At 39.5% G+C, this 20,113-nt stretch overlaps 1 protein-coding gene across 1 annotated transcript; it reads left to right on the top strand.

Moving 5' to 3' along the window:
- The first annotated feature begins 151 nt into the window (after positions 1-151).
- On the top strand, positions 152-11,850 carry LOC124789767 (ATP synthase subunit d, mitochondrial). The gene is made up of 4 exons (XM_047257223.1): positions 152-386; positions 467-635; positions 9,996-10,133; positions 11,617-11,850. The coding sequence occupies exons 1-4, from the start codon at positions 259-261 to the stop codon at positions 11,719-11,721; spliced, it is 540 nt and encodes a 179-aa protein (XP_047113179.1). The 5' UTR covers positions 152-258; the 3' UTR covers positions 11,722-11,850.
- The last annotated feature ends 8,263 nt before the right edge of the window (positions 11,851-20,113 follow it).

Here is a 20,113-nt window from a genome sequence, read left to right as displayed (position 1 = left end):
CAACATGGCGAATGAACGACAAGTAGCAGACGATTCTATTAACATGGGAAAGTGCGGGAAATACGAACTCCGTGGGGTTCCGGAGCAGCTCGGCATCTGTTTGAATGCCCGCCTCTATAGTCGTGAGAAACCGGGAGTGCTCGTAAAGGTTCGGTAAGCAAGGACGATCGTGGTACTCGGCAAGGCAGAAGGCAAGATCTGAGTGAAAGAGCTCGTAAGATAAGCGTTAAAGGGAAGTGTAATTTACAATTTAGAGAGATGGCTTCAGCTGCAAGAAGAATTAGACAAGTGTCCATAGACTGGGCAAAAATGGCCGAAAGAGTACCGGAAGATCAGAAGTCATTTTTCGTCGCATTTAAAGCAAAATCTGATTCATACGTTAGAAGGTATTTTGCTCTTAAGATTCTGTTAATTTGGTTAGTCATTAAAATGGGGAAAGGGTTTCACATTATTTCACTGTGCACAGAATGCTGGCAAATCCAGAAAACCCGCCGAAGATTGACTGGACGTATTACAAAACACGCGTACCATTGAAAACTATGGTTGATGATTTCCAGAAACAGTATGAAGCATTGAAAGTTCCATATCCGGCCGACAACGTCACACCACAGATTGAAGCACAGGAAAAAGAAATAGTAAGTATCTTATATGAATTACATCACTTATTTACAGTGGACTGGATCCAATTGCCCTTCGTTGATATATTCGTACATCGGATTAAGGCTGGCGTGAAATTTTTGCCAATGTTTCAGCTGGGTGAAATTAAACTTAAGCACTTGTTGGCGTTTCAAGAACAACACAGATATTCTAATTGTATTTCTGTAATGTGAGAAGTAAATAAATGCCCCGACTCTACCGCTTTTTGCATTTGAGTTCATCATATCAAGCAGGGAGAACTGTACGCAAAACATTGGGTAAATAAACTATAGTAGTTAAGAGTTGTCTGAAATGTGTGTGGATGTAATGGATAATGTCTTACAACCAGAGTTTTGTATTTTTATAGTACTGTACTTGGGCTGCTGGACTGGGACATACTGACTTTTCAGTTTATGGTCCTAGTGTTAATTATAGATAGTATGTCAATTCTTCCGGCAAATATTACAGTGTCATGTACATGTACAGTTTCCTCAGATCTGTAGCCTGCTGTATTTTTACTAAGAGGTGTAGGCCTCCACAGCAGCAAACTTTGGTTGGTAGATGTTACTACATTTGTCAGGGTAGTTGACATGAAATGAAAATGATAATGCTTGCAATGCAATGTGGTACAACTGTGAGGCATTGGATTTTGCAAAGGTCACAGGTAATTTCATTCCAAATCTTAGTTATGTTTGTCTTAGGATTCCCTACATCACATCATGAATTCATTAGCAAACAAAATGTCCAAAAGGGTTCTATGAATATTGACTAGAGATGCCCATGAATTTTTGTCACATGTGCTGTTTGTAACCTATTCAATATCAATTTTATCATTCTTGTAAACAATTTATATCTCATGGAGATGTACACATGTAAAATGCTGGATTCATATTCAGGGTATATGGGTGTAGAATATACCTGTCCAGCTTTCTTGACTTACATTATCTTTAAATCCTTTAAAATGCAAAAGATGGTGTAAACAGGCTCCCACTTTTAATGCCTTCTCCTTCCTGCTCCAACTTGATACTGTCGTTATCCAACAATACTCGAAGTAGAAGTCACAGCTTCATAATTAAACATGAACTGTGCAGATGGCATGTGAATGGAATACTGCCACGTTGCCACATTACAAACATATTAGTGATAGGAGTCTGTCTGATAGTACTACTGTTATGATACTCCTTTGATAATGTCCACTTTGCTGTAAAACTGTGATGAAGTATATATTTATTCAAGGATCAAGGCAGTGAGTTTGTATGGGTGGCATTAGAGGTAAGAATGAGTGGGTTGGGAGCATTGACATGATCCTCATATGTATCCCTTTGTCTTCTGCAGCATAGAAAAAGAAATTGTCTTGAGCAAGTAGTGTGTATACCAGTATTTTTCATCAGTAAATTTTCATGTAAGTAGGCCTTAAACAAATGTAGAGACTATAGTTCCAAACAACTCAATCACAACCCATAAAGCATTAACGACGGCGCGGAATTTAGTTTGTTAGAGTGGCGTGTTTGTAGGTGTCGTTTTGATGCAATCGGTGGTGCTCTCTGGTGGTGTGTTAGGTGATGTTTTTGGTTTAGTTTGCGAGTGTGGCGTCGTGTGTGAATTTTGGTAAATTGCTTTTTTTACGTCTTTGGTAGGTATGGATATGACTGACAGGGTCAACAGTTTTCGGTTGTCGGCTATGATGGGGCACAGTGCGTTGTCTCTAATAAAATTTCTTCAACTATTCGAATTTTTGGATGAAGTCATGAAGTGTTCAGTATGCTGTGAAGAAATGAGGCTTACTTAAAGTTCCGGCGTCTCGGACCAGGGACGGCTGTATGTGGAGATGTAAGGATAATGGGGCAAGGGAAGTGTTCGATCCCAATGTGTGGCTGTATCGGGAGATGTTTTTGAGCTATATAGGTCAAGGGAAGTGTTAGGTCCTAATTTATGGGATCGGGAGCTGCTGTTGAGCTATATAGGTCAAGGGAAGTGTCCGATTCCGATATTGTTTCATTTGGGGAGTTTTGTGATGTCGGTTTTTTCGTCGTTTTGCGTGGTTTTGTATGGGGGTGGGTGTCTAAATTTGTTTATATTTAGTTTGCCCCCCCCACCCAAAAACCCCCTATTTCTCACGCTTGTCCCGTTAGTGTAATTAGGCTTTTTGTGGAACGTGTGTATGTTTGTTTTTCGATTTATTTTCGCCCTCATAATGTGTACGTAACGACTTTATATGCGCCATATTGGAATCGTGGTTTATGGTCGTTTCCGCCATATTTGTGACGTCATGGGTCAAAGCAGACGGGCGGGATCGGACGCTTCCGTATTTCCCTTTCTTTTTTTTTTTTTTTTTTTTTTTTTTTTTTTTTTTTTTTTGAGTAATGGGATTGGTAATTACAGGAAAGCTGTATTTGGAAGATGTCATTACCTGCATGTGTAGCATCCTTTATCTGTGCTGTTTGGGGTAGTTCTTATGAAAAATTTGCATGATGTGATGTAAAATGGCAGAAAGGCAACCAAACTGCTAGATGTTTTAACTACTGTATATAAGCACCCATGAACTTTACTATGGAAATATGCTGTGTTGAGCTAGTGTGAGGTATTGGGTTCCCTTCCCGAAGTCTTGGTTGTGGTGACATATCAGTCTGTAGCGTAAGCCAATGTCTTGGTTAGGTTGGAAGATTGATAATTTGGTTGTGAATTGTGGCAGCCAGTGAATATGAATGTCAAATAATTGTGGTAATAGGCTGACCTTTTGCGTAGCCTAATGACAGCTTCTGCGCCATATTTTAACACATATTTACACATTTAACATACTTTTCATCATACAAACTAAAACTGCAAGATATGTTCCCACAATGTATAATAGATAAGGGACAAGCCTTCAGCATGTATTCTGATGTATATTATGTACCTAAATATATTATACATAAACTCTGAAAATTGTATCAAAGGGTATGCCATTGATCAGAAACATGCACAAGATTGTTGTTAAATGTTTTGCAAACTTTAAAGAGAACTTGGTGTAGGCCTACTGGGTAAAAACTGCCCATTGGGTCCTCCCTTTGGTTTTTCAATATGGTGCAGATGTACTTCTGCTTTCACATTTGTTGGCTTTGCCAACTCTCAACCAAATTGTCACCTTCCACACTAGCATAGACCTCAGGCAGTGCTACAGATCAGTCTGTCACCACAACAAAGATTCCAGGGAGGATCCAATACTTAACTTTAGCTGGCGTTGTAGTTCTACAGTGGGCATAATCCATATCACTTCAGGCAGGGGGGTTACCTTCACAGTCTCTGATGTTATTGAATTCAGCATATGTTAAAATTCAGGAGCAAGTAAGAAACATGTATTTTTGTTTTCTCCAAAAAAATTCCTGCTCTGAGATACAGGCCTCCAAAGATGACACTGTGTACACCATTTTGAAGGTGCGAATATTGGAATTTTTTTTTTTATATGATCCAGTTCTAGATATTTTGTTAGAATTTTTTTATTTGAAAGATAATTGCTTTGTGATTACAATGGTATCCTCCATCTGGACATCTCTCCCAAAGTTCTTTTACTGTCACCTTTTGAATTTTTTTATAATTTACAGAATTTATTTTTTTCCAAAAATACCAATCCAAAAAGTTATTTTCTTTCTGTTGACTAGTACCATATAGTACTATATTGTTCTTAAAGGAGAGCTTTCACTTTAAAGTTGGACAGGTTTTGTTTTAAAAAATTATTTTTCTTAACTTTCCGGGTGATGTATGTCTTCACCGAAGGTGTTTCTTACTAATCCCTTTATTACAATGTTTATTGCTATTGTCTTTGTTGCAGTTATTTCTTATCACTTTCTTTGTTGCAGTTATTTTTTTTTCACTTTCATTATTGGAGATATTTTTACACTTCGTTGTAGTTTCTTGTCAGTTTCTCTGTTGGGGCTGTTCATTACAGGTATCTGTATTTTAGTCATTCAGTGCTAATTTGTTTACTGAAGAGGCTTCTAAGAAATCTGAGACCATCCAGTGAGTTCTGTGTCGTTGTGAGGAATTTGCCAGTTAACACAGTTGCAGTGTTTTGTGAAGGACTGTTCGGAATGTCTTCTGACTGGGGCCATAGGAGAATGAAGTGTGCTGACTATTTGCATATCGATAAGTGATATATAAGACAAACAAAAAACAGACTTTGTTCATGTTGGGAATAAATGTTTACATTTGAAGGCTGTTTCAAAGTGAAGATGTTTCAAGTGACGACTTTTTGTGTTGTAAATGTTTTGAGAGAATAACAACAATGATAGTATCTGAACAAGGTGAAGCCTCCCATGGTGCAGATGATGCAGATTTTACATCAATAGAGGAAGAATTAAATACCCTGAATCAGTCAACTACAGAGTTAGGTGTTAGTCCTGGTAAGAAACCACGGTCAGTGAAGTAGTCATGAGCTCTGTGCATCAAGAAAGTGGAGAGAAATTATTAAGCCGCAGATGAATACACTACAGCAAAACTGACCAAACCCGTCAAAGTAGAAATTCCATCTTCAGAAGAAAATGAATCAAAGCACTCTTGCACTTCTTGCCAGGAATTTTTCACAAATGTCAGTTCAGCTGTTGAAAATTGTGCGTCCTATTTGAAAGTTTTAACTACACACATCAAAAAAAGTTTTGCATCCCCTCAGTTCCCAGAACTCCTGAAGATAGACTTTGACTGTGGATATCGTATCACAGACACAGTCCCTTTGACTGTTCATATGTGTCACTAAAACTGCCCAAAGATCTATAGTTCCAGTCATTCCACCAGGAATGAGGTACAAGGCTTGTGTTGTCTGTAGTTCAACCATGCCTAGGTGGTAAATACCGCAGTTCGATCACGTCCGCGTTGTTACTTTGTGCCAGGAAGGGCTCTCAACAAGGGAAGTGTCCAGGCGCGTTGGAGTGACATGGAGAGATATAGAAAGACAGGAAATGTCAATGGTATGCCTCACTCAGGCTGCCCAAGGGCTACTACTGTAGTGGATTAATGCTACCTAAGAGGAACCCTGACAGCAACTCCACCATTTGAATAATGCTTTGCGTACAGCCACAGGACAGACTCAAACTGTGCGCAATAGGCTGCATGATGCGCAACTTCACTCCCGATGTCTGTGGCAAGGTCCATCTTTGCAACCATGACACCATCCAGCGCGATACAGATGCGCCCAACAACATGCCAAAAGGGTCACTCAGGATTGGCATCACGTTTTCTTCACCGATGGTTGTCGCATATGCCTTCAACCAGACAATCGTCAGAGACTTGTTTCGAGGCAACCCGGTCATGCTGAATGCCTTAGACATCTTCAAAATGGTATGCACAGTGTCGTCTTCGGAGAGCTGTACCTCATAGCAGATTTTTTTTTTTTTTGCAAAAACAACAAAATACGTGTTCCTTACTTAATCCTTCGTTTTAACATATGTTAAATTCAGTAACATCAGAGACTATGAAGGTAAGATTTTTTCCTAGTCTGACTGAATTGATATGGACTATGCCAGTGGTTGAATTAAGAATAGAGAATTATATACAGGTGTGAAATTGCCATGTAGGCCTAAGACGTTTTTAGAGGTATAAGCATGTATTAAGTTGTCAACAGGCATTGGAAATGCAATATAAAATAGAATGGAAGGGACTGATGGCTGAATTGGCTCTGTATAAGAGATACCAGTGCATGCCATGCAAACATGGTGGAGTGCTCTGGCTCAGAAACTTTTCTGAACTGTGAATTTACACTTTCAAGTTCTTTTCTTTAAAGTTGGTTTTTTTTTTTTTTTTTTTTTTTTTTTTTTTTTTTTTTTTTTTTTTTTTTTTTTTTTTAAAAACTAGCGATTCACCAAGAACATTAACACACTAGGTGAGCGTGGAAGTAGTTGCCAGGAAGTAACTGATGGAAAATAAAATTACGTTTAACAAATGTGAATTTTATTCCTAAAAGCCTTTTCAAAACAGATTTAAAATTAGTCAGAAAGCACACTCTAAATATCAAGTTACAATTACTCAGAGGCAGAATAACAATTTTTTTACAGTAGGAGCCTTTGGGCTGAGAAGCTTCCGCTCCCTTTCAACGCGGCCATAGTCACGACCACTCACGACGACCTCTGAAAAACTACACTGGTGCAAATCTGCAACACACCAGATTACTTTAAACTAAACGTTTTAACAACTCACACATACACATTAACTATGCACCCCGTAAGAGGGATGGAAATGGTACACACACACACTCACACTAAGAAATTATTAGCTACCAAAAGTGCAATTTGTTTTAAAAGGGCTCTTACGGTGGAAGGGTGGCAACTTTTTAAAAATGACTATTTAAATAAAACCCATGAAATTCAGACTTACATAAAATGTACAACATGCTCTACATTACACATATACCGCCTCGCAAGATGATAGGCAAGTTAAAATCATATTTCAGGAATTCGGCCTTTACCTTAATTCTATAAATTCGTTAACACCGAATCTGACAGACGTGACAGAGGCAGCTATTAACGTATGGCAGACCGACAGATACACTAACTGCCTAACAAATGCGGATGGGAGACAGACGAGCAAGCTGGGGACGAGAGAGTGACCAAGAAAACAAGTAGAATTTGACAAGTAAATGAAACGACATATCACCAGTCACTTAACTTCTAACAAACGGTGATGTCTGGCGAAGACCTGGCGCAGCACTTCCCGTGGCGACCTCGTGCACCGACGCTCAAGACAGACAAGGCATCTTGTGTCTCAGTGCATGACCAACCAACCGATCAATCCAATCGGCCTTAAAGGTCGATCCGAAGACAGACATCCTGGCACTCCAGACAGCAGACCGACATTGGCTAAGCGATCACTTGGTCAGACCCACCCCTACAGAAGAAACATGCCCTAAAGCTACTCGACATCCCTGCCCCGAGAAGAGACCGACCTACCGATCTATCCAACTGCCAATGTCCATTGCGTGCACAAACTGGAGCAGACTGGCGGCCTAACACATCCTAGCACTCCGGATGACAGACACAGACTGCTCCGCACTGACCTGGCGGACCAACTGACCGACTCGCCGAGACTGACAGACTGCCCCCAGACTCATTCCAACTGACCCCCTAACCAGACTCGGCAACTCAGATTGACCGACTACCGAGCTCATAGCGCCTCTTAAATGCACGTGAACAGGCAACTTTCCCACCAGAGGGAGACACCAAAGCTGCGATTGCCACAGTGGCGCCACTGCCAGAAACAGAAGGCGACTGCTTTACGCTATGCACTGCGGTGTGCTCTTCAAAAGAGCAAATTTTGCTATGGCTCATTTTCCATGTTTTGAAATGTTTATGCACACTATTAATGAACACACTGCCACAAAGAAAAATATTAACAGTTGTGTGTAATTTCAACACCCTTTCATGTGTTAGATGCTGTGTTCATTGTAGTGGAAGGGGAAGTGATGAGGAGGAATTGAGCATTCCACACAAGTAACATCAGCTAGTGCATGATAATGCTGCTGCTGGCCACCAATTTTAAGCAAAATCATGTAAGTTGTAAATCAGACAAACCATTTCAACTTGACCCTAAATTGTTTATTATGTAATGCATCACATTTCCAGATATGTTCTTGATTTGATGTCTCCACCTGCGTGCTGCTCTTCCCCCTTGGTCTTGTGCCTGCTCTTCCCCTTGGTCTTGTGCCCCCTATCTTTCCATCCATAGTTGTCTCCAACTCTTCTCACAATGTGGCCAAAGAAGTGGAGGATTTTTTGGTTGACACAAAAAGAAACACTCATAAGTGGGTAATAATGTCTCATCTGAAACTGTAATTGACTTTTTACTAACAGGTTGATCTTAGTGTTATTGTTTCACATTTATGAAAACGAAAGTTCGCTATACAGTGGTATTGTGAGTAACTTCGCATGTTCACTCATTCACATTTGTGTTGGAAGTACAAACTCAGAATTATGCTAATATTATATGCTACTATATTTGCATCACATGCACTCATTATGCATACAGAAAATCAATATGTACTACGCTAACAAATATTTCCATAACCACTATCCTATCTGGTAGTAAAACTGTTAAACAAGATGTACCACAGGGCTCAGTATTAGGACCTCTGCTATTGTTGGATCCCTGAAAAAGTAAAAAAGTACAAATTTTCAGTATCACATCTAGTATAGGGGTGTCCTAGTTTGTTGTTTTTTCCCCATTCATATTTATATCAAGTTTGTTTGAAATTGCTGCCAGCATCCCAGAGTTTTGCTTTGAAGTGCACGCACCTCTTAAAACAATATGTTCATGAGCTGCTCGGTGGGAAAAAGCTAACCTCGCCTGAGCATTCTGTGAACCACGTTGCTCATGATCATGTACACATTTATAAGCACACAACAGTGCCATCCACTCTGAGCTTTTGCACTCATTGGCAGAATCAGCAGCTAGTGGCTCAAGCTGAGTTAACTTGACACGAGCTGTTGACAAGCATTACACACTATCTAGGAACATGCTTGCAAATGGCTCACAAGGTGCTTGGCTTCCAAGTGTTTTTGTCCCATCTTTATATAGCACAAGTTCTTACTGCCACGCCTATCATTTGGATTGTCGGCGATCAAGAATGCTGAGTTGCATAAGTTTCCAAATTAATCTTTGAACTGTTTTTCTCCATGATTTGTGTAGGCTAGGAGTTCTGTAGTCAACAGGCAAGGGGACACAAGTGTTTCCTTACTGTTGCTGTGGAAGCATTGTGATTTTTACCATAGATAAGTATTGTACTACATCTTTTATTTGTAAGGTTAGAGTGAAAGGAACCATCATTTCTTTCTGGGATGTACTGGCAATACTCTTTTGCCCATTGTTTTGAAGTTCATGAAACAAGGAGCAGCTGTACCATTATGAAGAACCATAGGCAAACTTAGAAGGTATTCGAATATACCACGGTGGTGGAAAGTATACCACCTCTATACTCATGCCTCATGTAATGGCTTTGTGGAACTATTCAGTTTTTAATTTTTTACACACGTCCCGTCTTGATCATCATTCTATGGTTGTTGTTGTTGTTGTTGTTCTTCTTCTTCTTCTTCTTCTTCTTCTTCTTGTGGTGGTGTATATTTTGCATGCAAGTTTTAGCTGAAAGAAACTTTGGGCTTTAAGTTGTAAACGAAAAAAGACTAGACCTACACTGGAACGTAATTCAAGTTGCCAGTTTGTCAAAATTTACAAAACCATTAATATAAACAAAATTTGGAAATCTGTAAGACATGTATTAGATGTAAAATTTAAACCTGTAGGCAATAAAAGTCATTTGAAGGTGTAAATTTTGTGGAGTGTCTGACAGGGTTTCATATGATATCTTTCTCATATGATATTAACTAAAATCATTGTTACAGAAAAAAGCCATTGAAGATTACATTAAAGCTTCCAATGAAAGAATAGCCAACTTTGAAGCAGAGGCAAATAAGCTGCGTTCTATCTTACCATTTGAGCAAATGACTATGGAAGATTTCAGAGATGCCTTCCCAGACCAGGTAAGAACCATATCATTATGCTATGTTACGTTTCACTGCCCCCTAGTATGTTCCGCAGTTTAAGCCTGACCTTTTCTGCAGGCTCTTCATGTGTTGCATGTAGTTCACTGCTATTGTTACGTAGTAATTGTAAGCCTTCCATATACTGCAAAGATGGCTGGAAATCAATCCTACCATTATACTTAACGAATACCCAGATAGTGCACAATTCTAAACTGGAGACTAAAACAGTCTCTCTGTTTTAAGTTACTGAAATTGACAGCTTGATTTCATGCTAGTGGTAAATGTGTCCTAGAAGAAAAGTGAGTGAAAAATTAGTTACGAAAGAAAGCATACAGATGAGGTAATCCTCACTATGCTCAAAGATTGTACATCCGAAGTCCCTATCAGTTATGAAGTTAACAAAGACCTAATAGTAGCTGTAACCAAAGCTAGACATGTTATACATATGAAAGATGGTATTCTGTATTTAGACTATCACTGAACCTTGTTTACTGCATTCGGAGATTTCATATGAATATGAAGGTTCTTTAACCTAAAAATCTGATTAGATGGGAGGAAATGGTTATATATATAGGGAAACATTCCACGCGGGAAAAATATATTTTAAAACAAAGATGATGTGACTTACCATACGAAAGCGTTGGCAGGTCGATAGAAACACAAACAGACACATACATACACACAAAATTCAAGCTTTCGCAACAAACTGTTGCCTCATCAGGAAAGAGGGAAGGAGAGGGAAAGACGAAAGGAAGTGGGTTTTAAGGGAGAGGGTAAGGAGTCATTCCAATCCCGGGAGCGGAAAGACTTACCTTAGGGGGAAAAAAGGACGGGTATACACTCGTGCGCGCGCGCGCGCGCACACACACATATACAGACACAAGCAGACATGTCTGCTGCGCGAGCGAGTGTATACCCATCCTTTTTTCGCCCTAAGGTAAGTCTTTCCGCTCCCGAGATTGGAATGACTCCTTACCCTCTCCCTTAAAACCCACATCCTTTCGTCTTTCCCTCTCCTTCCCTCTTTCCTGACGAAGCAACCGTTGGTTGCGAAAGCTAGAATTTTGTGTGTATGTTTGTGTTTGTTTGTGTGTCTATCGACGAGCCAGCGCTTTCGTTTGGTAAGTCACATCATCTTTGTTTTTATATATATAAAATTCTTTGAGACTGCTGGTTGAAATTTGTATTTTATTCTTTTCGAGATTTTGTATTTCTCTTTTTTCAGTAAGCATATTCCTTTACATATGTTCATAAAATAGTCACTAGGATAGGTAAGGAAGCAAATAAAACACTTGAGCTACAGAGAATGTTTAATTAGTGGATATGTGGCAAGCGATATGCTCTGGATGCTTGGGCAGTGAATGGGTTTCTAAGTCATGTCCATTAGTTGTGTTCATTTGTGTTCATTAAACAGCCTGTTTGTTTTCATATGATCTTGTACTTGTGTGCAGTATGTAATCAAGTTATTCTTTTTATTTAGGCACTAGACCCTATCAACAGGCCAACTTTCTGGCCCCACAATCCAGAGGAGCAGCTTGGATACAAAGCACCAGATGCAGTTGCAACTCAGGAATCTGGACATTAATTGTGTGATAGCCTTAGCAGGATTAGACTGATACCAGTTTCTTCCTTCTGTACTTTACAGAAATTTCATTAGAATGTATAGTGAATTAATATAACTGTTTACAGAAGTACATAAAATATGCTTGTTTCATTCTTTTGTCAAGTTTAGTGATTTACTCACATCAACTTCTTGCCTCTTGAAACCTACAGGTCCTAAAATGACTGCTGTGCTCTTCAGAAATTTTAATAATTGTCAGAGCTATTAAGTGGTGATGCACAACAAGATTTGTAAAAATAATTTTCAAAATGGAGCAAGAGTAGATATTTTACTACTACTACTACAGCAGCAGCAGCAGCAGCAGTCCTGCTGCTCCTGCACATGCTTGCGTAATGAGTGTAAGCTAACACATTCGATATTATAGTGAGAGACTGCATTTGTAATCCATTGAACAAGCAAACAATTAACCATCACATATGAATAACTCTAGGGAATCTGACTGATATCTCGAAGTAACAGTTACTGTCATTTTAGGGCCTTATCCAGTTTGTGCCTTGAAAATGAAAGAGGTTTACATCATCGTGGGAGAAGCTTAACTTCTGTTTGGGCAGTATGTTGAACGTTATAGTCTGCATGATTAAAAGGATACAGGGTCCTAATCAAAAAGGCTAGGAAGTTCTCATTATTATGTATGCAACTGATACGTTGACACATTTTTTAAACCACGAGTCTTTAAAACTAAGAAATATTATTACTGTGTTTGTTCTAAGAAATAAGACCAGAAGAAAAGTGAGCATGCAGAATAATTATCAGAGAACCTGTCCCTATGAGAACTTTAAAACTGCCAGTACCACCACTCATTTTCCAGCAGATCATCTTGTAAATTCTAAGTGATCCATGTTTCATCAACTACCTCTTTCTCCTATAACGTGAATCTTTTTATGGGATATAGTTCATGCTGCACCTAGGTCACTTCTTTGAACTAAAAACTCTCTTCTTAACATACCTGGAACCAACTTCTTTTAAAATTCTTTACCTTGACGGAGCGCTTACCATTGAAGCCTGCATAACTGTAACACGTTTTTGTTATGTCAAGGATTCATCATTCACATGGAACACTTTAAAACATCATTGTTAAAACTATCCATTTGTGTTACAGGTTCCTTGCAATTTCGATGCTTTCCAGGCAACGTGAACTTTTTCTCCGGTTCCTACAGATCTGACACCTTCCTTTACAATTCTCGTTACAGTTCTCTTGCCAACACCACATAGTTCTGGAGTCTGTTTTTGTTTTTTCCAATGTCAACTGTAGGAGAGCTGCTTTTAAATTCCTTTCAGGAGTGCTGGTTCTGCAAGATTTGCAGGAGAGCTTCTGTAAAGTTTGGAAAGTAGGAGACGAGGTACTGGCAGAAGTGAAGCTGTGAGGACGGGGCACGAGTCGTGCTTGGGTAGCTCAGTTGGTAGAGCACTTGCCCGCGAAAGGGAAAGGTCCCGAGTTAGAGTCTCGGTCCGTCACACAGTCAGTTTTAATCTGCCAGGAAGTTTCAGAATGAATATTATTTGTCGCCAGTGGCTAGTGGAGGGGGATGTGCAGAACAGCTGAAAATTTGGCCACCTCCTTACATGATTTGAACAACAGTTCTGTAGTAACATCTGTACGGTAGTGAGCCCACCTGTGTCACATTAATTTTAAAGTGTCATGTTTATGTGCCGTATACTGGACATACGTAATGGTGTTTCTTAATGTTTTAATTCATACATTGTAAAGAGTGGTAGGAACAGTAGGAATTTTGTGCCTTTTGAATGTGAAACTGGAGGCTTTGAAAAGACAGGACAAAGAAGAAACATTAATAAAATTTGCTGCCGAGTGTGGAGTAAGTGAAGTGACAGTTCGAGATTGGCATAGAACAGACACAAAATGAGAAGTTTTCATCAGCAAGTACTCTATTTTGTCATTAGAATGGAAGTCAGTGAAGAAATCTGAGTGTGAGAAACGCAAATGAAGCTTTGTTTGTTTGGTTCACTCAACAAAGGCAAAAAGGAAATCCAATTTCAGGGCCTATTCTTCATGTTTTAGGAATAAATTAAATGCAGGTGAGGAAGATTTTGCTGCAAGTTTAGGATGATTGGATAGGTGAAAGAAGTGATAAGACATAAGGCAATTTGAAATTTGTGGCACAAGACTTTCTGTGGATTCTCAAGATCTTACACAACATTGTGAGAAATCGAGCAAAATTATAAAAGAAGAAAATCTTGCTCCCATTCAACTGTGTAACTGTGATGAAACAGGGCTAAATTATTAAATGCTTCCATCTAAAACTCTAGCCTCAAAAGAAGAAAAGACTGACCCAGGCTACAGTTTTTCTATTAGTCTGTAAAGAATTCGTGATATTATTTTGCAGCTGTGACTTACTAAACTGATAGTTCGATAATTTTTCACACCTGTCAACACCTGCTTTCTTTGAGATTGGAATTACTATATTCTTCTTGAAGTCTGAGGTTATTTCATCTGTTCATACATCTTGCTCACCAGATGGTAGTTTTGTCAGGGCCGGCTCTCCCAAGGCTATCAGTAGTTCTAATGGAATGTTGTCTACTCCCGGGGCCTTATTTTGACTTAGGCCTTCCAGTGCTCTGTCAAACTCTTCATGCAGTATCCTATCTCCCATTTCATCTTCATCTACTTCCTCTTCCATTCCCATAATATTGCCCTCGAGTACATTGCACTTGTATAGACCCCCTATATACTCCTTCCACCTTTCTGCTTTCCCTTCTTTGCTTAGAACTGGTTTTCTATCTGAGCTCTTGATATTCATACAAGTAGTTCTCTTCTCTCGAAAGGTCTCTTTAATTTTCCTGTAGACAATATCTATCTTAGCCCTAGTGATACATGCCTCCACATCCTTACATTTGCCACTATCCATCCCTGCTTAGCCATTTTGCCCTTTCTGTCAATCTCAGTATTTAGACGTTTGTATTCCTTTTCACCTGCTTCATTTACTGCGTTTTTATATTTTCTCCTCTCATCAATTAATTCAATCTCTATTTTGTTACCCAAGGATTTCTACTAGCCGTCGTCTTCTTACCTACTCGATCCTGCTGCCTTTCCCCATTCTTGTCAATCATTTCCTAATGATCTCTCTGAAAGCCTGTACAACCCCTGGTTCTTTCAGTTTATCCAGGTCCCATCCCTTTAAATTCCCACCTATTTGCAATTTCTTCAATTTTAATCTGCAGTTTATAACCAGTAAATTGTGGTCAGTCCACATCTGCCCCTGGAAGTGTCTTACAATTTAAAATCTGATTCCTAAATATCTATCTTACCATTATATAACATATCTGAAACCTTTCAGTGTCTCCAGGCCTCTTCAATGCATACAACCCACTTTCATGACTCTTAAACAAAGTGTTAGCTATGATTTATTTATGTTCTGTGCAAAATTCTACCAGGTGGCTTCCTCCTTCATTCCTTAAACCCATTCCATATTCACCTACTACTTTTTCCTAATATTGAATTACAGTCCCTCAAGACTCTTAAATTTGTCTCCGTGAATAATTTCTTTTATCGCATCATACATTTCTTAAAGCTCTTCGTCGCCTAAAGACCTAGTTGGCATATTAACTTGTTCTTCTGTGGTAGGCATGGGCTTTGTGTCTATCTCGGCTACAATAATGTGTTCACTATGCTCTCCGTAGTAGCTTACCCGTGCTCCTATTTTTTTGTTCATTATTAAACCTACTCCTGCATTACCTTTATTTGATTTTGTATTGTTGTTGTCTTCAGTCCTGAGACTGGTTTGATGCAGCTCTCCATGCTACTCTATCCTGTGCAAGCTTCTTCATCTCCCAATACGTACTGCAGTCTACATCCTTCTGAATCTGTTTAGTGTATTCATCTTTTGGTCTCCCTCTACGATTTTTACCCTCCATGCTGCCCTCCAATACTAAATTGGTAATCCCTTGATGCCTCAGAACATGTCCTACCAACCAATCCCTTCTTCTTGTCAAGTTGTGCCACAAACTCCTCTTCTCCCCAATCCTATTCAATACCTCCTCATTAGTTATGTGATCTACCCATCTAATCTTCAGCATTCTTCTGTAGCACCACATTTCGAAAGCTTCTATTCTCTTCTTGTCCAAACTATTTATCGTCCATGTTTCACTTCCATGCATGGCTACACTCCATACAAATACTTTCAGAAATGACTTTCTGACACTTAAATCTATACTCTATGTTCACAAATTTCTGTTCTTCAGAAAGGCTTTCCTTGCCATTGCCAGTCTTCATTTTATATCCTCTCTACTTCGACCATCATCAGTTATTTTGCTCCCCAAATAGCTAAACTCCTTTACTACTTTAAGTGTCCCATTTCCTAATCTAATTCCCTCAGCATCACGCGACTTAATTCGACTACATTCCGTTATCCTCGTTTTGCTTTTGTTGATGTTCATCTTATAACCTCCTTTCAAGACACTGTCCATTCCATTCAACTGCTCTTCCAAGTCCTTTGCTGTCTCTGACAGAATTACAATGTCATCAGCGAACCACAAAGTTTTTGTTTCTTCTCCATGGATTTTAATACCTACTCCGAATTTTTCTTTTGTTTCCTTTACTGCTTGCTCAATATACAGATTGAATAACATCGGGGAGAGGCTACAACCCTGTCTCACTCCCTTCCCAACCACTGCTTCCCTTTCATGTCCCTCGACTCTTATAACTGCCATCTGGTTTCTGTACAAATTGTAAATAGCCTTTTGCTCCCTGTAATTTACCCCTGCCACCTTCAGAATTTGAAAGAGAGTATTCCAGTCAACATGGTCAAAAGCTTTCTCCAAGTCAACAAAGGCTAGAAACGTATGTTTGCCTTTTATTAATCTAGCTTCTAAGATAAGTCGTAGGGTCAGTATTGGCTCACGTGTTCCAACATTTCTACGGAATCCAAACTGATCTTCCCCGAGGTCGGCTTCTACCAGTTTTTCCATTTGTCTGTAAAGAATTCGCGTTAGTATTTTGCAGCCGTGACATATTAAACTGACAGTTTGGTAATTTTCACATCTGTCAACACGTGCTTTCTTTGGGATTGGAATCATATATTCTTCTTGAAGTCTGAGGGTATTTCACCTGTCTCATACATTTTGCTCACCAGATGGTAGAGTTTTGTCAGGACTGGCTCTCCCAAGGCTGTCGGTAATTCTAATGGAATGTTGTCTACTCCTGGGGCCTTGTTTCAACTTATGTCTTTCAGTGCTCTGTCAAACTCTTCGTGCAGTATCATATCTCCCATTTCATCTTCATCTACATCCTCTTCCCTTTCTGTAACGTTGCCCTCAAATACATCGCCCTTGTATAGTCCCTCTATATATTCCGTCCACCTTTCTGCTTTCCCTTGTTTGCTCAGAACTGGGTTTCCATCTGAGCTCTTGATATTCATACAAGTGGCTCTCTTTTCTCCAAAAGTCTCTTTAATTTTCCTGTAGGCAGTATCTATTTTACCCCTAGTGAGATAAGCCTGTACATCCTTACATTTGTCCTCTAGCTATTCCTGCTTAGCCATTTTGCACTTCCTGTCGATCTCATTTTTGAGACGTTTGAATTCCTTTTTGCCTGCTTCATTTACTGCATTTTTATATTTTCTCCTTTCATCAATTAAATTCAGTATTTCATTTGTCACCCAAGGATTTCTACTAGCCCTCGTCTTTTTACCTACTTGATCCTCTGCTGCCTTCACTACTTCATCCCTCAGAGCTACCCATTCTTCTTCTACTGTACTTCTTTCCCCCATTCCTGTCAATTGTTCCCTTATGCTCTCCCTGAAACTCTGTACAACCTCTGGTTCTTTCAGTTTATCCAGGTCCCATCTCCTTAAATTCCCACCTTTTTGCAGTTTCTTCAGTTTTAATCTACAGCTCATAACCAATAGATTGTGGTCAGTGTCCACATCTGCCCCTGAAAATGTCTTACAATTTAAAACCTGGTTCCTATATCTCTGTTTTACCATTATATAATCTATCTGAAACCTGTCAGTATCTCCAGGCTTCTTCCATGTATACAACTCCTTTTATGATTCTTGAACCAAGTGTTAGCTTTAATTAAGTTATGCTCTGTGCAAAATTCTACCAGGCGGCTTCCTCTTTAATTTCTTTTCCCCCAATCCATATTCACCTACTACGTTTCCTTCTCTTCCTTTTCCTACTATCAAATTCCAGTCACCCATGACTATTAAATTTTCGTCTCCTTTCACTATCTGAATTATTTCTTTTATCTCATCATACATTTCTTCAATTTCTTTGTCATGTGCAGAGCTAGTTGGCATATAAACTTGTACTACTGTCGTAGGCATGGGCTTCGTGTCTATCTTGGCCACAATAATGTGTTCACTATGTTGATTGTAGTAGCTTACCTGCACTCCTATTTTTTTATTCATTATTAAACTTACTCCTGCATTACCCCTATTTGATTTTGTACTTATAACCCTGTATTCTCCTGACCAAAACTCTTGTTACTCCCGCCACCGAACTTCGCTAATTCCCACTATATCTAACTTTAACCTATCAATTTCCCTTTTTAAATTTTCTAATCTACCTGCCCGATTAAGGGATCTGACATTCCACGCTCCGATCCGTAGAACGCCAGTTTTCTTTCTCCTGATAACGACGTCGTCCTGGGTAGTCCCCGCCCGGAGATCCGAGTGGGGGACTATTTTACATCTGGAATATTTTACCCAAGAGGACGCCATCATCATTTATCCATACAGTAAAGCTGCATGCCGTTGGGAAAAATTACGGCTGTAGTTTCCCCTTGCTTTCAGCCGTTCGCAATACCAGTACAGCAAGGTCGTTTTGGTTAATGTTATGAGGCCAGATCTGTCAATCGTCCAGACTGTTGCCCCTGCAACTACTGAAAAGGCTGCTGCCCGTCTTCAGGAACCATACGTTTGTCTGGCCTCTCAACAGATACCCCTCCGTTGTGGTTGCACCTACGGTACGGCTATCTGCATCGCTGAGGCACGCAAGCCTCCCCACCAACGGCAAGGTCTATGGTTCATGGGGGGGATTTTGTATTATAACCCTATATTCACCAGACTAGAACTATGTCTTGTTCCTACTGCCACCAAACTAATTCCCACTGTATCTAACTTTAACCTGTTCATTTCCATTTTTAAATTTTGTAACCTACTTGCCCAATTATGTGATCTGACATTCCATGCTCCGATCCATAGAACGCCAGTTTTCTTTCTCCTGATGACGACGTCCTTCTGAGTAGTCCTCACCCGGAGATCTAAATGGAGGACTATTTTACCCAAGAGGATGCAGTCATTTAACCACACATAAAGCCACTTCGCCTGGGGAAAAATTGCAGCTGTAGTTTCCCCTTCCTTTGAGCTGTTCGCAGTACCAGCACAGCAAGGCCATTTTGTTTAACTTAGCATATATTGGCTGTATAATACAGAAGCCAAACTAGAATAATGCGAACACCGGAATGACAAATACTCAAAAATTCAAAAATGTCACAGGGAGAGTGCATTGCCATTGCCCCCCCCCCCCCCCCCCAAAATAAATAAATAAATCTTCTGCAAGCCAGACTAAAACTGGTTGCAAGCTGGATCTCGGCTGTGGGTCACCAGGGGCCCACATGTGCTTTAAATGTTTAGAAATGTAAAACTCTGCACTTCCCAAAATAAAAAATAGTAGTATTCTATGACTAAAATATCACTGTCGCAGGATCAGTAGACTCTTACAAATACCTAGGTGTAACAGTTTGTAGGTATATGAAATAGAATGATCACATAGGCTCAGTCGCAGGTAAAGCAGGTAGCAGACTTCAGTTCATTGGTATAATATTGCTTACAACACACTTGTGCAATCCATCCTGGAATACTGCTATAATATGTGGGACCATACCAAATAAGACTAACGGGATATTGAACAAATAAAAAGAAAGGCAGCGTGAATGATCACAAATTTGTTTGACCCATGGGAGACAGCCAAGTATGTGCAGAGAAGAATGAACTAACAAATACTTGAAAATGGACTCAAACTATCCCATGAAAGCCTACTCAGGGGACATCTGTTAATTATGGGACTCAAAATGGGGAAAGGGGGGTCCAGCAAAACCTCATAAACTCTCATTTAAAGGGGGCCAATGAAAATCTCACCTGAACTTTTTAATTCAGGGAATATACATTATAATGGACAACATTTTGTTATACCAATTCCAAATGATAAAATTTATCATGGAACGCAATATTTCATTAAGTCTCAAACTCTCCAAACTAATTCACTAACTCACTGTAAAAGATAATGAAACGCAGCACTGAACACATCTTCAGTCACTCATTTAGAAGACAGTTGAAAGAAATGTTCTAATTTTTAAAGTGATGCTGTACCTGCTGTTGCTCAGCATTTTTAAAAATAA

The sequence above is a fragment of the Schistocerca piceifrons genome, chromosome 3 (assembly GCF_021461385.2).
Source record: "Schistocerca piceifrons isolate TAMUIC-IGC-003096 chromosome 3, iqSchPice1.1, whole genome shotgun sequence".
In the NCBI taxonomy this organism is placed as follows: domain Eukaryota; kingdom Metazoa; phylum Arthropoda; class Insecta; order Orthoptera; family Acrididae; genus Schistocerca; species Schistocerca piceifrons.
The sequence above is the reverse complement of the archived record's forward strand: the minus strand, read 5'-3'. Positions and strand labels throughout refer to the sequence as shown.

Coding starts and splice junctions, on each gene's coding strand:
- LOC124789767 (XM_047257223.1), top strand. CDS start 259: ATGGCTTCAGCTGCAAGAAGAATTAGACAAGTGTCCATAGACTGGGCA. Junction 387..466: donor TCTGATTCATACGTTAGAAG/GTATTTTGCTCT, acceptor CACTGTGCACAG/AATGCTGGCAAATCCAGAAA. Junction 10,134..11,616: donor GAGATGCCTTCCCAGACCAG/GTAAGAACCATA, acceptor CTTTTTATTTAG/GCACTAGACCCTATCAACAG.